The 19255-nt window shown below is 41.1% G+C and overlaps 1 protein-coding gene across 2 annotated transcripts; it reads right to left on the bottom strand.

The window, feature by feature from the left end:
* Positions 1-371: 371 nt before the first annotated feature.
* setd2 (SET domain containing 2, histone lysine methyltransferase) lies at positions 372-19111 on the bottom strand. Of its 2 annotated transcripts, XM_026370872.1 has the most exons (22): positions 18682-19111; positions 17135-17256; positions 15327-15348; positions 11259-15217; positions 11028-11159; positions 10458-10586; positions 9970-10093; positions 9777-9854; positions 9586-9683; positions 9308-9440; positions 8631-8765; positions 8376-8504; positions 7171-8238; positions 7010-7058; positions 6634-6916; positions 5771-6503; positions 5452-5577; positions 4517-4653; positions 4303-4414; positions 3057-3131; positions 2789-2890; positions 372-2145 (listed from the first exon to the last, which is right to left on the bottom strand). In XM_026370872.1, the coding sequence occupies exons 2-22, from the start codon at positions 17173-17175 to the stop codon at positions 1984-1986; spliced, it is 7827 nt and encodes a 2608-aa protein (XP_026226657.1). In that variant the 5' UTR covers positions 17176-17256; positions 18682-19111; the 3' UTR covers positions 372-1983. The 2 variants fall into 2 exon arrangements, with proteins under 2 accessions (XP_026226657.1, XP_026226658.1); XM_026370873.1 differs by lacking the exon at positions 17135-17256.
* Between the last annotated feature and the right edge of the window lie 144 nt (positions 19112-19255).

The raw sequence follows: 19255 nt of genomic DNA, 5'->3' as shown, positions 1-19255 counted from the left end.
TGCGGTCTGGAGCACACAGGCATTGGGCTATGGAATGTGCACATACTGGGAGGGGGGTTGGGATAGAGCAGACAGAAGAAGCACAGCAGCGCCTCTCTCAACTCATCATGGCTCTCCCTAACGTCTCTAATGAAGGCAGTCGATCACTTTGACCCTTTACAGAGGCTAAACATCTGGCTCAACACTGCACGTATGTGCTCCAGCGGCATTCGTGAACCCCCTATTAAAGGAATTAGCCAAACTAAAATGGGATTGGGTGTGCACACAGCAGTTAATCATGCAACAGAGGTCAGTCACATTTGCTTAGATCTGTTTGAGTCAATTTAACTGACACCCACATGAACCGAATTCAACTGCACAACAGGAAAACGTAATTTTACAAAAGAGTTTATTATCTTTTAAAATGTTTGTACACTCAGTATGACAATGTGCTTACACAATACTTACAGTAAAGTAGGGTGAAACTTACTTTGTACATAGAAAAATAATAATAATAAAAAAAAACTAAGAAAACATGAAAGCCCCCCCCCCCCCAGCACTGAAATAAAATAGACGGCTGTGTGTCTGTGGGGTCCTAAGTTTGACAGACTCATGTGGTAACTGCATCAGGAGGGCTGAGCTGGTGAGGATGTGTGGGCTCACTGTGCTGCCTGATAACTAGTCTGCTGCATACAGCTTTGGTAATTTTACACATTATTTACACTTTCAATCATGAAATGATAGTCCTTTTACAAAGTGTCTGCTTATTTAAACATTCCCAAAAACTATTATTCAGTATATTCACAAGATAAAGCAATGTACATATGGGACTTTGTTTAATGCAATTTAATATGTTGCAACAAATTGAAAACCTAATGCTTATGACACCATCCTGAAATCTCTTGGAATTTAATGTGTGAGTTTGAGGACCAAGGCAGAACTAAATGTCTCGAAACGTCTAACAAAGACTAAACGTGAGTGAGAAAAACAACCAGGACACACAAAATGTTGAACTGTTAAAACTGCAGTGCTACAACCTTCATTTTCAGCATCATTCCTGTAACTAGAGGTGTCAGGGTAGAACACGTTGGCAGGAGTTGCACAGAAAATGGAGAAAAACTGACACATAGATTAACAGCATATCAAACCATTGCATTCAAACCCTGCTGCCATTATAATACATTAATTGATTTAAAAAAAAAAAAAAAAAAACATGAAAAAATTCATCTGTAATCCCATAGCTAACCTGCTAGTCACTGGCTGATCCTTCAGTTTATTGGTGAATAAAGGCTCATCCTGCTAAGGGAATATTACAGAAAAGAGGAAAACTGTAGGAATTTCCATATGAATACCACTCTGTACTCAGCCTACATCATGCATTCATAAAACAACAGAGGCTCCAAAGTCTTGTGGTTAAGAAGGCAGGGTTTGAGAAGTGGAAGCTTGGACCTCCACAGCCCAGTTAAAAGCAGCACCAGATACAGAGTCAGTGGCAGGGGGCTGAAGCGTGCACAAGGAAGAGGAGGCTGGCAAGAGGGTGGTGGTGGTCACTGATCCATTTTTAACAGTAGAAAGTAACAAAGAAACTTTGATAAATATGATTCCATGGAGTAATCCTCATTCAGGATTACAAGAGATTAAAAAGTGGAATTGAAGTGATGATCTCAGGAACATTTAAGAGCCACAAATGGGAAAAAACGCTAAAAATCAAGAAGTCAGTGAGAACATTAGTCTCTGTAGCACCCCTCAGTGTCATCCTTCGAGAACACTGCAACTGGAGTCTCGGGCCATTCAGTGGCACTCGAGTCTCCAACAGTTTCTTAAATAGAGCCCCTCCACGAGAGTTTCTTGGGCAGCAGTGCAATTCTTAGTCATAAATATGGGTAAGAAACTACTTCACGGATCAGGCTGGCCAGTTCATACATGAAGGAGTGAATGGAAAAGGGAAATCTGTGCTTCTCCCGTGTCAGCGCAGAGCAAGTGTAACATCTGTGACCCCTGAGGCTAGTACACCTCTGTGTCCTCCTTGGGCCTGTACACAGAGCCAAATCTCTGCATGTACTTCTTGATGTACTCCTTGGTCTTGTGCTTCACATTCTCGTTACACTCAAGGTCCTCAGGATTCTTGCAAGCTTTCAACTCCTTATTCATAACACCATGAGTTAGCTAGAAGGTTGAGAAGAGATGAGGAAAGAGTGAAACATATTTCTTGTCACCAGACTGCAGTAAATGATATAATTACAATGTATATCTTAGTTGTGGTGGAGTGGTTGGATGCTTAATTCTCTTTTAGTGACTTTGCCCTTTATAATTTGAGACAGTAGGACGCAATCTCTAAATGAGTGAAGCCCTGCTCATCTTTCTGTTTATTGTGCCCATGTCCTCAGAGTCCTGGTATGTCCGAGTGGCACTCAGTTCAAACCACTCCCCACATACACAATCCACGAACCTACCGGGAACCACAGAAAAAAAGAATGCTGCCCTTTGAAGAAATGCTGGTTAAAAAGCGCTTTTAGAAAGGAATGAGTAAAACAGAAGAGAGGGAGATAATAGTTTACATGTACAATGTGTTCTTAGTCTCTTCCTAAGGCAGAATACAAAAACATTAGTCTGGAGAAAGAAATCGTGGGAGTTCAACTATTTAGTTCTGGTTTGAGGGAACCTTTGAAAATGTTTCCTTTCAAGTTAAAAGCTGACCAATACTTTTATTGTGCTATGCCCACGTAGAGGCCCAGAGTAGCTTGACAGCTTCTCAGGCATTATTAGTAATGCCAACTGCCTGTATAAATATCCTATTGTTTAATCTTACCTTTCTAGCCAGGTGTTTGAAATCCTCTGTGTTGCTGATGCGTCCCAATTTGCAGTCTGGCTTCCGATAAGGATTCAAACATTGCACAATGAACTGGGACATCTGAGTAACATACGCATAAAAAAGACAAAGGAAGGAATATGTAAATAGAAATGAAAGGTTGTGTGGATGGATTCAATGGTTTCACTTCAATGCGAGTGTAAAGGCTTGAAAAATGGAAACATCTGTAGTTCGATGTTTACATAGTCGTTTGCAGACGCTTGCTCACCTCTTTGCGAAATGTCTCTTTACTCTTTTTAGCTAGTTCACTGGAAGTGTCTGCTTCAGCTGTCTTTGTGGAGAACTGTAAAAACAGAAGAGACTGATTGCATGACGATGATGATAAATAAAACATAGTTTTGCCAAGTGTGGCTTCTTTTGTACAAACTTTTCTTAGCGGTGGGGGAAAAAAAGTATTCAGTACCCATCATACTGGCAATCCAGCAGTATTATGTCCAGTAATTATCTGCAAAATCACCTGTGCTCCAGCTCACTCATTAATGGCAACTGACTGCAGAACAGTAGCTATCAAGGTCAGTGGGGCGTCATAGAGCATCTGCTCACCACTTACTCTACACAAAGCAGGGACATCCTTCCCGGATGCCACCTCTCTGTTCTCAGTCTCCAACAACAAAGCCAAGCAGCAAACAGCTGACTGGTTTTACCCACGATAAAGTGGTGAGGATGAAAGCATTTTTAAAGGACTCACACAAACACACAAGGGGGATAAAAAAAAAAACTAACTGTGAAATTGAATGGTGCAGAACATGTGTCATAGTTTGGATTGCTAGACATGGGCACCAGCATGTGTCTCAGAACAGGGTGGGAAGTGGTCCACAACCTTGTAGCTGTACTTGGCAGAAAATATTGAATGCAAAATGTAGATCTCTCTAACATCTTTTAAACAAACAGAAATGACACTTGTGCAGTTAGGACTGTAAAAAAACACAAATAAAGAGTAAGGTTAGGTCTTCCATATGCTTTCCATTACCCTTAAAGTTAGAAAAGATAAAACAAGCAGGGCAGCGGAAGAGGAGATGAGCCGAGCTACCCCTCCTCATACGGCCTCAAAGCTAAAGGACAGACAGCTGAGCAGGGAGTGGAGCGAGTGGGTTCTCTCTTCAAATCTTTGTCTAGATTCTGATGAAGCGAGGAGGAGTCATCTGCAAGGTCTTAACACTCGCTCAGTGTGGTGTGGTGCTGAGGGTTTTTATTTTTTTCCCCCCTTGAGACACACAGCTGAAAGTAATCATAGTGCAGCATCTTCAATTACCTCAAGGAACAAACACTATAATCATGTTTTGCACCCATGCACAGACTTTCTGGGAACCGAACGAAAAAGTAAAGAGGATTCCTCTTCATTGTCAAATAAAGAACGTAGTTTTCTTTTCACTAATTTGCTAAAAAAACAAACAAACACACACATTTCATTACATTCCATTTGTTTCATTCAACAAATACTGCTAAAAGCTCACCTTGGAAGGATTCTCATCATAGGTTGGTGTTCCCAAGTCCATCTCAGATTCATGGTCCACACTAGTGTTATCGCTACTTCCATCCCAGGTTGGGGGGTCCCACTGTGTTTGTCTGATGTGCAAACATAAATAATATGACATAGAAATACATGCAGTAACATTCACGAGGCACATGCACACACTCACACACACAGACACACACAGCTTTACTAACCTTGTGACTACATGGTAGTAGTAGATCTTTCCTTCAGGGTCCCGGGCCACTTTCCAGTTAGGAGGTAGGACAATAGTTTTGGGTTTTGGGGGCGAGGGAGGAGGCAAGTCTATCACATTGTTGGGTACAATCATTTCCTAGAAAGGAGAAGAATTAGAAAAAGGGCATCAACCAATGTAGTTCACTTTTAAGTACCAACATTTTATTTTAGATTTAGTTAAAGAAAGAATCTGACGGTTGTAGTAGTTGGCCAAGTGAGTCCCGGAGTCCTTTCATAAATCATTTCATCTCAATATATTTTATTATCTTTAAAGGCAGTTCATTATCATATGAGGCAGGCCTTGGACCAACACTACTGTTATGAGTTGCATACTACCCCCTTGTGGCCAAACTGAGACACAGACTGAACATCAACCTTAACTTCATACAACTTTTTTTTCGGCCCGAAAATTAACCTAAAAAATTACAAAATGTTAAATGATCTCTTTGCCTCTCCAGTGAAATACAAACTTTACTCTTAATATCTACTGTCCTGCTGGAAATACTCCACTATGTTTTGTATTTCCTCCCCCATTATCCAACACATTACAGTAAGTAAAACACATTCTTTCCCTCTCCTCTCTATCAAAACAGACTTCTGTCTTCAGATTATACAGCTCAGGTTTACAGGTCTTGCTTTGTTTGTTGTAGTGCACATAAAGGCATATTTGGGTGTCCACTCATTTCTCAAATATTCTTTGAATAGAATTATTTGTTAAATATATTAACAAATATATTTAACAAATATATTTAACAAATAATTCCCTTTCTAACCGATCACAGAAGAACGGTAATTTCCGATTAATTTTGTAGCTTCTCATTTATTTATAGCTTTAACAAGATCAGCAGTAATGACATTACATGGTTAGAGTGAGCACATTCAATTTTAATTTTACCTGCTGGACTGTTTGGGATGTGACAATGGTCGTGACTGTGCCTCCCTGCTGCACCACCACTCCCTGCTGATGGCTAGGATAAACTGGTTGGCCATGCAGGTAGCTAGCTGTGGGCTCAGTGTATGCCTGCAGAAACAAAAATTACACTTTCTGTAATTTCATTTAAATCTAAAATGCACAGTAAGTATTTTCTTAGGATTATATTATGACATGTAATAATCCATCGATTAATTTTACATAGTTAATTCTAAAAAGTAAAACAAAAATATAACTACAGTAAATTAACCAGATGGTATCAGACCCAGGGAAGACACCCTACCTGTATAACTGGAGCGCTGGTCTGAGGGTAGGCAGTGGGGATACTGTAGATGGTTTGGCATGGCTGACCTTGGTAATAGATAGCCGTCTGTGCCTGGGCCTGTGCTGGGGTTGTGGCATACTGCTGTGCAGGCTGTGTCTGCACAGTCACTGCCTGCTGAGTGTTGGGGTCCCAGAGGGTGGTGTAGCTCTGCTGGCCCTGTACCTGAGGGGCTGCCTGGGCTGGTACAGAGAGGACAGCTACACTTGTGTCCTGGGTTGCTACAGTTGGCTGGGCATACTGCTGGGGGTTGGCAGTGGCGAGGTTGGTGGTGGTGATGTGCTGGGAGAGATTAGAGACTGGAGTGGCTTGGGAAGTGGAAGATGGGGAGGAAAGCCCCATCTCTGAGATAAGACGCTGGGGAGGGGTTTGTTCATAGTTCATTGTAGGCTCAACTGAAGGTGTAGGGAGCAGTACTTTTCCTGCATTGGGGTTGGAAGGGTCCACAAAAGTCTGAATGGGATATCCAGGAGGATAGGTAATGAAGCCAGGACTGGACGCGTAGGCCAGTGCAGGGTTATAAGCCATAGTTTGAAGCTGCTGTTGCTGCTGCTGCTGAAGCTGTTGTTGTTTCTGAGCCTCTCGCTGAGCAACCTCCTGCTCAAACAGCTTTCTACGTTCTTCAGTTGACAGTTTATTACGCTCCTTGGCCCCACCTCCTCTTGGTGTCTTGTTGCTGTTAGATGGGTCAAACCTTAAACATTTCGAGAGAAAGACCAGTTATACACCAGAACTTTATTTTGATATGGAGCTATGCAAAGATTTTTATTGTGTAGAAAGACACTTTCTGGTGTTTCCACAACATAAGATGAAATGGTTCTTACCGTTCCTCAGTGCGTCGGCTGCTCCTCTCGTACGATGAGGGTGGTGGAGACAAGGAGCGTCTCCGCCGTCTTTCAGTGCTGCGTGTAGTTTTGTCAGAGACTCGATCACGGTCCCGATCCCGATCTCTGTCTCTGTCCCTATCTCTGTCCCAGTCTCTATCCCTATCTCTGTCATAATCTCGGTCTCTGTCTCGTTCCCTCTCTTTATCCCGCTCCCTTTCACGTTCTCGGCTACCAGAAGTGGTGCGTGGCGTCAAAGCTGTGTCTCGCTCTCGGCTGCGATCTGTGAGAAAATCCAATTACACAAAATCATATGAAAAAAAACATTTGAAAAAAAATTATTCTGGGACAAAAACCAGCTTTGGACTTAACTTACCATTTGCTTCTTTTTCCACCTGACTTTTCTTTGGTATCCTGTACACTTCCTAAAGGGACAAGCAGAACTTTAAACTTCAGATGACAACAACAAAAATATAATAATAATACATTACATTTTGATCTATGGTTGACATTAAAAGTGACTGTATTTGAACCCACCTTCAGGTCTTTCCAACTCTCTAGAAGCCTGGCAGCCATGCCACTAATGTCCAAAGGACTGAGCTGCGGCTCCTGACTCCTCTCACTCTCCACATCTGAGACACCTTCCTCTTCATCCTGAGAAGGAGTTCCTATCACTGAGGGGTCCACTGGGACCACTGTGACTTCAGAGCGTATGCTGGCCTCTGGGGTCTCAGAACTTGGGGAGGTATCAGTGGTAGATTCACTAGGTTGCACCTCGCTGTCAGGAGAAGCTTTCTCTGCCTCTTGTGTCTCTGACTGGGCTTCAGTCTGTTCTGCAGGCAGCTCAGGTGGAGGATCAGAGGCATCTGTTTGGATGGACTGACTCTCCGACTCAAGATTTTCAATGGTGGCCTGATCATTTGCCAGATCAGCCTTTTCTGTTGTTGCCTGACTAGCCTGCTCTGTCCCACTTTCATGTTCTTCTCCAGCCTCCTTTGACTCCTCAGGTTCTTCTTTCAGACCCTCAATTATGTCTTCTTTCATCTCAGTGTCTGGCTTCTCCAGATCCAATTCCATTTTCTCTTCTGTTTCCTCAGTCTGAGGTTGTTGCATTGGAGTACTTACACTCATTCCTGTCTCTTCCTGATTCTCCTCTTTTACAGACACCTCCATTGTTTGCTTTGTTTGATCTGGATCTTCACCATCTGGGTCTGCCTTCAACTGTTTACTATCAAGAAGTCCTGCACGCAAGGATTCATCTTCTTCCTCATCATCATCCTCTTCCTCTTCTTCCTTCCCATCAGATGCTTTGCTTGCATCAGAGAGCGCGCTGTCCAAACTGTTTTCACTGATGATTTTAAGACGGCGGTACACAGCAGGTTTGGAAGTGTCACCTTCCAGCTCTGGTCCCAGTTTGGTGGAGGAACCATCAGGTGTGTTGAGAGGTGTCTGAGCACGGGAGGTGTTTTCACTGGAATAGCCATCCATCTCAGCAGGCTGAGGGAGAGTTTTTGTTTGTGCCCATCGCTGAATAAAGGTCAGCACTCTGCTTTCCTCCAACATGTTCTTGGTAGAAATAGGCAGCACAGCCAGTGTCTTCATAATCTGTTAACAAAGCATTTGCATGGATCAAATACAATGTGCTTATTTATGTACCTATTTCAAAAATATGTTTAGTGGAATAAAACTACGTAGATGTGATGTGACGTGATGATGATGACAAATCAAGTGACATATCTGACCTCTAACTGAAGTTTGGTGTTATTGGCATTGTTGCCTTTAGCTTCAGAAAGCTCTACCATGAAGATCCAGAGCAAAGACAACCCATGATGGTCCAGGAACTGCTTCAGGCACGATGGATTTTGTGTATCCTGTAAAACAAAAATATATTTGCTTGTGTAAATGATAACAGAAATATCTCAACATTTTAATCCATATCATTAAAAGCTAATAGACAAACTACTACAAAACTAGTTAATTAATTCTTCAGGCCATACTTGTATAAGCTTGAGACAGATGAGTTTCTGCTCCATGTTTTCCACTCGGACCATTAGTCTGCAGAGAGACACCACCTGTTTCTCATCATACAGGCCTTCTCCATTCTCCAGTAACGCCTCCAGTTCCTCATCAACCTGTCAAATGACAACGTGAAGTTAACATTAACACAGTAAAGACATGTGCAGAGTAACGTAGTGTGGTTTAAACAAGTAATGGTACTGGCATACTAGTGTGATGTGATAGCATAAGCTGATTAATCAAGTTACTAATGTGGTTAGCTAAGTATACTTGCACTGCTATTACATGAAGCTGAATGAAAACTCATTACAATACTCCAAGGAGAGTCAGTTTTGGATCAGGTGCACACAATATGAACCATTTAAAAAAAATTACTAGGCTTAACTGACTTGACTTCAATGTTCATTGTTATATGTTTTGGTTCTAAAATATCCTCTCTTTGTGTTTTAACTATATTATTTATGGATTGACCCTGAAGCCACTAAAGCTCTTAAAGCATTTAGTCTGACTCCTGTACAAACCTGATTAAGTTATACTAAAACACTGTCACTAGTTTAGATAACTGTTTTCATTTGCAACTAACTGCCCTGCAGAAAACTCTAAAATTAATTTCAAATGGATACCACAAAGGCTTTCAAATGTGTGTGAAGGAACTGACCGTAGTGAGAGCACTCTTTCGACTGCGGTCTTTCTTCATCTTCCCTCCAGCTGCCCGAACACTAACTCTGTTCTCCCCGCCCAGGAAGCCTCTGCAGCTGGGTGCTCCACAGAAGCATTTTTGTGCTTCTTTTCTGCAGGGTAAAAAACATAAAGGTGAGATCGTCAATAATAAACCACCAGTTACAAGCTTTTCACCAGAACACACAAATCTATATGTCCCTTATTAAGCAAAAACACAGGCAGAACCAAATAGAAGTGTAGGGAAAGAAAGAATACCCATATCTCTGGAACTGGTAATCAAATGTAAGTTCAGTTCCTGCAGTAACAGTCTTGGTGGTGAAGAACCCAACTCTAAGCTGGCCATTGACAGTCCACTGAAAAGGAATAAAAACAAAAATCAGGTAGGTCAGCTTACAGTCAGCCAACTTCAAAAAGTGTTATTGAACCATTTGTTTTCGTCACTGTACCTTTTGGGTTTCACAGTTCGGTTCGCAGCTATGGTTCATAAAGCGAGAACAATTACCCTTCAGCGTTGCATCAATGATCTGAAGAGACATAATTTCATTTCAAGTATTTCAGCAAGACACTTTAGCTGAATCATTAAAACAGAGTGCATTTAAATGGTAATGTGAATCGCAATGTGCTGTTATTACCACTTACCTCGTTGTTTTTTAGAGACATGAAGTAGTAGTGAATGTTTTTATTTCGAGCGTATTCTTTCACCCTTGTTTTGAACTCTTTGTGGTCCAACACCTCCCCACAGTATTCCAATACAAAAGTGTTCCTGAGACAAAAACAAACAAATCCGACAATGGACCATCTGATTTGGCAATCTTAACATTTAAAACCATCAAGTGCAACACAAGTGTTTGAATCCAGTAACTTTTTGCTAGTGTTTCCATAGCCGTAATAATATTGTCATCACAAATGACAATTTTGTGAGAAAATTTCAACAGGCTCTAATAGCAATAGCACGTTTTGCTTTGAAATGCAATTACCTTTACAATGTAGAGAGGGAGATGGAAACACAAACACTTTGACTACACTAATACAATACAATAAAAAAAAAATGGTGGCCCCACAGTAACTATAACTTTTGTGAACATTTTAATGTTAAACATTACAATGTTGTACTGAAAGAGGCTTACGGAGCCATGTCTTTAGCTGCCCTTAGTCCCCAGCCCTTGTCTTCTGTGAGGATAACGTCAAAGTCTGCATGCTGTTTCATCTGAAAGCGTCTATTAGAGCAGTAGGATCCATTTAGGCACCGTGATGAGCTGGAAGTTAAGGACAAAAAAAGCAAAAAGATGTTAAGCTCACTCACAAAACATTAAACATTTATCAAATGTCACTCAAGCTTAACTGGTAAACTGTGAATTTGATGAATATGGATGGCAAACAGCAGTACGACAATGGCTGTGGTTCCTACACACACACGTTCATGTGTCATTGTGGTGGTTTCCAGAAACAAAATAATGAAAATTGTCACTGTTGGACCTAATTGTATATAAACATTTTCCCAGCTCTTATTAAGAGCAAAGTTTTACTAGATTTCCTATTGCTAAAGCGATTAGAATAAATTATACATTCAATTATATTTAAACAGTACATTTGTAGTACAGTCTATTTAATACCAACAACTCAAAAGGTGTTTCTTGAAACAGCACCGCCCCCCCCCCCTACACATTGTGCGAACTAATCAGTAATAATCAACTTACCACTCAATCATAAGCAGCCGGTTCAAACAGTCTTCTCCGCATGCTAATACTCCTCTTGAACGTTCCTCTCTGGGCAACACTGGGCACTCACATTGCATCCTCTTGATATCTCGATGAGATTTGTTCTTCTTTCTGCAAATAAGATTTAAAACTTTCAAAGCTGAAATGTTTTATAACTTAAGTGTATATTACATAAACAAATTTGGATTTTTTTTCAAGGCAATACTTTACCTCTCAGTCAAGTACAGGTTCTCCTCAATCAAGTCAAAATAAGGGGGCATCTTTTTAGACCTGGCCAACTCTTTCCATTTAGTGGCATCTTGAAAGTCCTGCAGAGTGAGTGATGGACGATGCACATCAGCTTTGACAAGGGTTTCCTTAGAGTTGTCAGTATCGCCCTGACGCTCCCTTTTGCCCGCAGGCCCAGCTTCTGCCTCATTGTCCGAATCGGACTCAACCTCTGGACGTCTTTTTTTGGGTGGGCCCCTGCCTCTGTGGGGTCTAAAATGGTCTTCTCTAGGGGGATCGGGAATGGCAGAGCCCCTGCTGTTGCTGCTTATTTCGTGACCTTGTACAAAGCTTGATGACCCTGGAGTGTTAGGTCCACTGAATTCAAAAGTTGTTTTACTAAGATTTGATGGTTTATCACCACTGTAGTCATCATGGTCATTAGTCAGAGAGTCCGGATGGATTACACCTGTGAGATCCTGACAATTTTCATGTAAATGGAGGTAGGGTTTTCTGCTAGTCTGCATGTTTGGCGAGGCGCAACCTTGTCCATGTTCCTCTCCCTTGAGAGAGCTCCCTGTCAGTTTAGTGTTTGGTAACTGTGGCTCGTGACTGCTATCAGGCTGCTGGTATGTACTACTGGGCTGCTCTGGTTGTGAAAAGTCCCAACCCAAGTTGAAGCTATTCTTTTCGTTGATATTGTCAGCACTGGAAAAATCATCATGATGGTAGTGGGAATACATCTGGTTACCTCTGCTCTCAGGATCTGTAGTACTTCTGCTGTCACTGATATGACCAGCTACACAGGGTAGAGCGCTGACAGAACTGGAACCCTCAGAGTGACTTGTGCTATCAATCATATTGCTCTGGGACTGACATAAGATCCTGCTTTTGGATGACTCATTTAAACCAGCACATGAACCACTGTTCATCCCAAATGCAGCAGAAGAGCAGCCTTGTATTTGTTCAAGGCTGGCTTGATTTGGGACGTTACAATTTTTCACATCAGCTGCCATATTAGCATTGTGAAGGTCTGAATTGGTCAAAGGACTGCAGGAAGCTCTCGTGTCCTGTGTTTCCACTGTTAGGGAAGAATTCTTTGGCACCACCACTACAGAGTGCAAACGTTTTATAGCCTCGCCACAATCAGAATCATACTCTGAGTTTTCACTATCACTGGCCTCACTCTGTCCCCCTAATACATCCTGATTAAGCGGTGTTCCCTTACTCAGTCTGCTCTTAGAATAACTGCCTTTTGATTTTTCTTCGTGATCATTTCCATTCCAACTTTGCATCTTCGCAGCTACATCACCCTGCGATGAGTCATTAGTGTGCAAATGCTCATCTGTGTTTGTCTTCTGAGAAACAATCCATTTAAAATCACAGTGGTCAGTGCTGGTGCTTGCTTGTGACAGCTCCCTTTGGTCTTTGTATCTATCCATCATAGAGGTTCCATCTGTGTCACTTTCTTGCTTGGAGATCTCAGTCTGTTTTACCAGTGTGGAATGTGTTTCAGCCTCTTGAACATTGTCTTTACAGTCCGAGTCTTGTTGGGTATTGTCTTTAGAAAGCTCTATCTTTTTGACAGAGATCACTTTTTTAACAGAAGGCTTACCCTCTGTACAAAGTGTCCTCTGTGAATTATCACCCTCTGTGGTGTCTTGACCAACAATATCCCACCGAGACTTTTTGGCAATACCAACCATCTTTTTAACACAATCTATGCTTTGCTGTCCACATGCCAGCTGATTTTCAAACTCAAGACACGATAAATCTAATTTGGGTGGCACAGTTGTGTTAGACGATTTGTTGACTGTCAAAACATTATTCAGCTCATCAGCCTCTACTTTAGTGTTCTCCTGGGCATCATGTGTGACAGGTATATCCGTTATATCAGGTAAGGACGTTGGACCCGGTGAACAGTCAAAACGTTCATCTTGGCTGCACGTTATACTGTCTTTACTACTGCATGGATTTGAGACAGCTGCATTCAAGTTCACATGTGGCTGATTACTTGAAGAAATGCTATCCTTCACATTGGTCAAGTTTTCCAGGGTGCCATACTTTAGGTTTTCACTGGAGTTTATAGGCGAGGTATTTTTATTCTCAACTTCAAGACCTGAATTATTTTCTTTTGTCCTTTTAGATGATGATTCTTGCAAAAACTTTTCAGTGAATGAGACACTCTCTTCTGTACTATGTTGCTTAACATCTTGATGGGAGTCTGACTTTTCCTCTTCACTTTGAGAACATAGTTCTGCAGTAGTTGCACAGGTTGGTGCTAGGTTATGACATACGTCATCTGATTGTCTAGTCTGTCCTATGTTTTTCACAGATCTAGGAGGGGTCATCTGTTTCAGGTCTGGCTGACCACTCTTTTTTAGGGAGTTTTTGTTCTTTTCCTCTGAGCCAGAGCTTTTGTCAGAGGCCTGGGATTTTCCCTTATGATCTGCCTCAGAGTCACTGGAGCTGCTTTTTTGCCGTTTGTCACATGTTTGAGAGTGAGTATGTGTACTGGAAGAAGAGGATTTGCTGTTGGTCTCTGACTTGTGATGGGTGCTAGATCTACGGTAGCTGGTATCCACATCAGGAGAGCACTTGCGCTGAGAGTCAGAGTCTGATCGCTTTGAAGTCCTTTCAGACTTTGACGATGGCGTTCTCTTATCTATCTCTGAAGAGTGAGGAGAACCTACAGATTTAGAGACTTTCTCAGATTTAGAGTAGGAAGATGATTTAGATTCTTTATATGAGGTTGAATGGGTGGATCTAGAGGAGTCACTTGTCCTTGTCTTTGTCTTCCTGTGGTCATCCTCAGAGTCAGAACTGTCTCGTGTTCTGTCAGTACGAGAACGAGAACGTCTTCTCTCTCTGCGCGGAGAATTCCTATGCGATCGCCGATCAGATTCGTGATAATATGACCTTTCGGAACGTGATCCTCTGTCACCTCTAGATCTCTCTGATCTGGAATGAGATGAACTTGTTCGAGACCCTCTTGATTTTGACCGTGATCTAGATCTGGATCTTCTGCGATCTTTGTCTAATCGAGATGAACGTGATGATGTGTGTCTAGAATCACGGTCAGATTTAGAGTAACTAGAAGACCTTTCATGATTCTCTGACCTTTTAGAGGAACTTTTTTCTTTTTCCTCTACATGTGAACCAGAGGAAGACTTTTTTACCTCTCTGCTTCTGCTTTCTGAGTTTGTTTTGCTTTTGGAATCTGCTGCTTTTCGGCTGGAAGACGTCTGAGCTGAGTCTCCATCAGATTCTGAGCCAACAGGAGCACTATCTGATTGGGACCTGGTTTTACTTTTGTGTATCTTATTGTCCTGCTCAGCATTGCTGGAAGTCTCTCCATCTTTTCCTGAGGAAGCAGCTGGCTTTTTTAGGGTTGGGATTATCCTTGTCTCAGAGGCTTCAATGTGAGCACTTTCAAACGAGCCGACACTGGCGACACTGTGAGGTTGGGGTGTAGGGAATTCAGCTGCACACTTACTTGTTGACTTCTGCAAATCCTGCAATTCACAGGAGTGCTCCTCCTCTACCAAAACAGACTCTGGTTGCTCTTCTGTCGCAGAGACGCTTAAAATTTGTTTCTTAAAATGCATTTTTGCTAAGTCTGGTTTCAGTTTAGTGGCACAGGTGACTGGTGCCTGAGAATGTATCTCTGCTATCGATGCTGGCACCATGGATGTCTGCTTTTGCTCTGCTTTTTTGTCTGAGGTTGGCTGTAACAATGCACTCTGAGGTTCCGTGACAGACTTGTCAGGACTTGTAGGGATGAAGAACAGGCTTTGCCGTGGCTTCTTGGTCTGCGTGAAGCTGAAGGACACTTTCTGACGACCCTGATCCTCTAGGTTAACCTTCATTTTGCTCCCTTTAGGCAAGAGATGGTTGGATAGCATCACTCTGGGAGACAGGCTCTTCATAAGAGCTGCTTTTGATAGGCCTTCCACCTTTACCTACAACAAAAATAAAAACACAAATACTGTAAATCAAATGATATGATGTTTTTTGGGAGGGAAAAATGTGAAAATAAACACAGTACCATTAGAAGATGCAAAGACTTACAGAGGCACCGCTCCCCTCCTCTCTTTGGTCACACAGGAACACCATAGGAACATAAAAGGAGATATAGAAAGAGGAAGAGGAAATATATAAATCATTTTGCACAGTTATCATAACTGCATAAACATGTTAAGAAGAAAATACTCATACATACATAACACTATTTTAAACTGCATCTCAACCATTTCAATTTTAACCAAAACTATGTTATTTACACAAAATTAAATTGAGATTTGAGACATTTAATTGAGACGGAGATGACAAAACTGACAAAAAACAAAACTAGTTGTTGCCAACTTGTGTGTGTGTGTCTGAAAAAAAATCTTGACAAAGAGGCAACAAACAAAATTTGACTCAAGTATTTAAATAGAAATAAAATGAAAAAAAGTATTCTGTGCTACTAAATTCAGATTTACAGAGTTTTACGCAGAGGGGATTAAGGGATTAGCTGAACACAACTTATTAAAAACGTATTTGTTTAGTCAGAGAAATAACTGTATAGTTTCTTCTGATTTCTCGATAAAGTTTGTATCTTGAGAATCTGAATTCTCCATTAAAAGTATCATTGAATAACCTCAACTACTCTAACAAACAAAATAAACCAACTACAGAGGCTATGAATAAGAAAGTTGTGACACCTGAGACATAAGAGAACATTTTAAAAAGTAAGCACCATATGAAAGAACTTGTACTTTAAGTAATGTAATGTCCTATTCGTTTTTGTTGTCACTGCTGAGTATGGTCAAATGTTAAGGTAAGTTGAGTTAAAGATTTTAATTTGTTTATTGTTATGTTCATGCAGTTAGGGTTTTCTGACAGACTAGAGTTTTACCAGGAGAATTAAATTATTTATCTTTTCTGTGATAATGTATTAAATTATTGTTATATATGGTTTACTGGGGTTCATCCCTAAACCTAAATCAAAGTAAGAAGTAATTAGATAAAACAAAATGTAAACAAGATATAACTTCTGATCTATAAAGGGTCCCCAAAACATCTGTGAGACTAAGAACAGACTTACAACATATAGTTTGATTGTTTATATTCCTGACACATACAACTTCTGTAATCAACCAGGGGAAAAAAACAACTAAATCAACAGCAAAGCACATAAGATGAATTTCTTTTTGTCCTACTAAGGCTCACTGTGGATGCTGGGCAACAACTGGGTCATTTAATCCTTTAGGAAATTATTTCTTTCTTTGTCTCTGTGACCTTCAAAACGAGACACCTCTGCAGGGACATTCAGTTATATAGTAGGACTGTAACAAGCAGCCTACAACACAATGACTGGTGACTGAATTGTACTAAACTAAGATCTTCGCCATTTTAGTTTTATGGAGCAACAATATTTTTGGAAGAATATTATTTCATATATACAATCAAAATCCTAAAATCCAAGTTGGTGTAGTCATTTTGTTCATGGCTGAGAATTAAATAACATATCATCAATTTGTAGAAGTATAGTAAGTATAGTCCTAAGTATTAATGCACTGTGATATATTGTATCTGGCACTCTACTGAACAAAACACATCTTCTCCATACACAGAGCAGTCGATACACAAAGGGAAGCATGTGAAGATGTGTTATCTGACATCTCCATTTTAAAGTGGAGCTGAAAACTTTTAACAAAGGTCTTGTATTTTTAATCACTTTGAAATGTTTCACAGTAAATTCATGCCTAAAAGTTCTGCACAGCCTATATCAGAAACAAAAAACAACTTGGTAACCATGCCATAACAGTTGCCATGTGCATAACAAACTACTCTTAACAAGACATATACTGTGAGCTGCACTTTCTGTCTAGTACCTGATTTCTGACTTGAGCAGACTGTCCATTGAGAAACTCATCTAGGATTAGTAGGCCGGAAGAGGCTGCTGGCCAAGAATAATCCAAATCAGAGAAATGAGCCCTCCAAAGTGACGCCACACCTGACAAAAAAAGATAGGGTTGCATTTAACTGAGTCTCTTGGGTCAACAGCAGCTTACAGTTCCTCTGCCTGAAGCTTTTATCATTTTGACATCTGCATCTAAGCAAATTCAGCTTCATCTTTGACCAGCTAAATACAATGTTTAATAGTGTGTTTAGCTTGTGCAAAACACAGGATATATTTAAGTATTCAGCAACAAAATGTGCACAGTGACACATGTTTTTGATCGTTGACTATCAACATTTTCGGCATGCATCCCTACCCTACATTCCCGTTATCTGTGTTTGCAATGTGGCAGAAAAACCCGCCACACGTCTTAATACCCACTATGACTCAATGAGACAAACATTTCTCACCTTTCTGTTTATCTCTACTCCTGTCGCTTTAGTTTCACCACAGCAACAACCAAAGTTAAATGCTGTAGTCAGTTTGTTTAGTACTGCACTAGTACTAGTAATGCATGCATCTTGATGACATGTAACGCGCAAGAAATCACCTACAGAAAGTAACGAGTGTTTGTAGATTAGGGTTTTAAGTTAAAATACACATCGACACTTTTACGAAAACAAACAGTGGTTTGAAGTAATTTAGGGAAACTTACTAACAGCTAAAGCATGGCCTGTGCAGGATCGGATGTAGCCAAAACATGGCCTTTAAAGGGATCTTTCTACACACTAGGAAAACGAGTAGTGAATGTGCAGTAAACCTATTAATTTAGCGAAATGACGGATCAGGATTTTCTAACTAAACACACCACCGCAAATAATTAAGTTGTATGTAGACGTGTAATAAGTAGCTACTCGACTGTGACGCTGTTAATTGTTAAAAAATATCAGAGCCGGCTAACGTTAAGCTAACTTGAGTAGGGGTATGCTAACTAGGAGAGAGCTTTTCTGGGCCATCTTTGAGATAGCATTAGCTCGTCCTGTGTTTTGTGTTATTCGTACTATTATTATTGGCTAGTCAACCATTAAATGCTTGGCCATGTTAACAGTGTGACGTTTAAATTGGTTTTCGCCCACACAACATGGGCAAACAACCACATGTTTGTATATAACTAAATTATGACGGCTAGCCGAGAAGCTTCACTAGCATCAGCTGCTAACGCTGGCTAAGTTAGCTAACGCTCACAAGTAGCTCTCTGTACGCTAATGCTCCGGTTTGTTTGTGTTTGGTACACACTGGGTATGTAAAGTCAACGACTACTCGGGAGGTCATCATTTCTAAGTCTGTACGTATAAGCAGAGAGGGTTTGATAAGCGCTTCCGCTTTATGATATAATGTACCCGTATACATGAGTCTGTGCACCCGGCTTTACTAGCATGCTAGCTAAAGATGTTTTGTCTTGTGTGTAGCAGGCTGGTTTTACCACAAATAACGTAACGTTAAGCCCAAGTAAAAATCATTGGTTCACACGGTACTCACTTTACGAAGTGCTTAAGGTCACAGGGTTCCCCCATTTTCGAAATCGCTGGTAATCGACCCTTTGAGAAACATCAAGCAACAATGTATGCCGACGTCAAATCCATACGGAGCTGTCGGAAATGATCGTCGGCTGAGTGGCTCCTGCTGCTGCTGCTGCACCCCAGCTTCAGCATGGGTGAATGTTGGTAATATCGAGCTAGCATGAGCTCACATAGTTAGCCAAGAGTTGGAGGAGAGATCAAACACACCAAATGATCGCGGAAACAAAGCCCCAGAACTTATTTTACTTTGTCCAACGTGCAAGTCACAATAAAACCAGACAATACGATCCGATTGGAAGCACAAGAGCATGTCTGTGGAGTACCTTTTTTAATGCACACACTGATCCGCTGTGGATGTGGCTGCTGTGTTCAACAACATCACATGATGTGCAACCACAGCTGGCGCGAACCCTGGGGTGCACTGCGGCTCCGAACCGTCATTGACGAGCGACCCACTAAATAAACAAATATCAATATGAAACTATAAGCATCGCCACGTTTGTTAGGAAATATGGGAGAAAATAGTGTGAGGG

Source organism: Anabas testudineus, chromosome 16 (assembly GCF_900324465.2).
Source record: "Anabas testudineus chromosome 16, fAnaTes1.2, whole genome shotgun sequence".
Taxonomy (NCBI): domain Eukaryota; kingdom Metazoa; phylum Chordata; class Actinopteri; order Anabantiformes; family Anabantidae; genus Anabas; species Anabas testudineus.
The sequence above is the reverse complement of the archived record's forward strand: the minus strand, read 5'-3'. Positions and strand labels throughout refer to the sequence as shown.

Bases quoted from the DNA above. Each gene is read 5' to 3' on its own strand.
- setd2 (XM_026370872.1), bottom strand. From the start codon at position 17,175: ATGAGTTTCTCAATGGACAGTCTGCTCAAGTCAGAAATCAG. The intron at 8,239-8,375 runs GTCAGATATGTC...CTTTGTTAACAG, and splicing joins ACACCAAACTTCAGTTAGAG to ATTATGAAGACACTGGCTGT. The intron at 6,504-6,633 runs GTAAGAACCATT...GAAATGTTTAAG, and splicing joins AGCCGACGCACTGAGGAACG to GTTTGACCCATCTAACAGCA.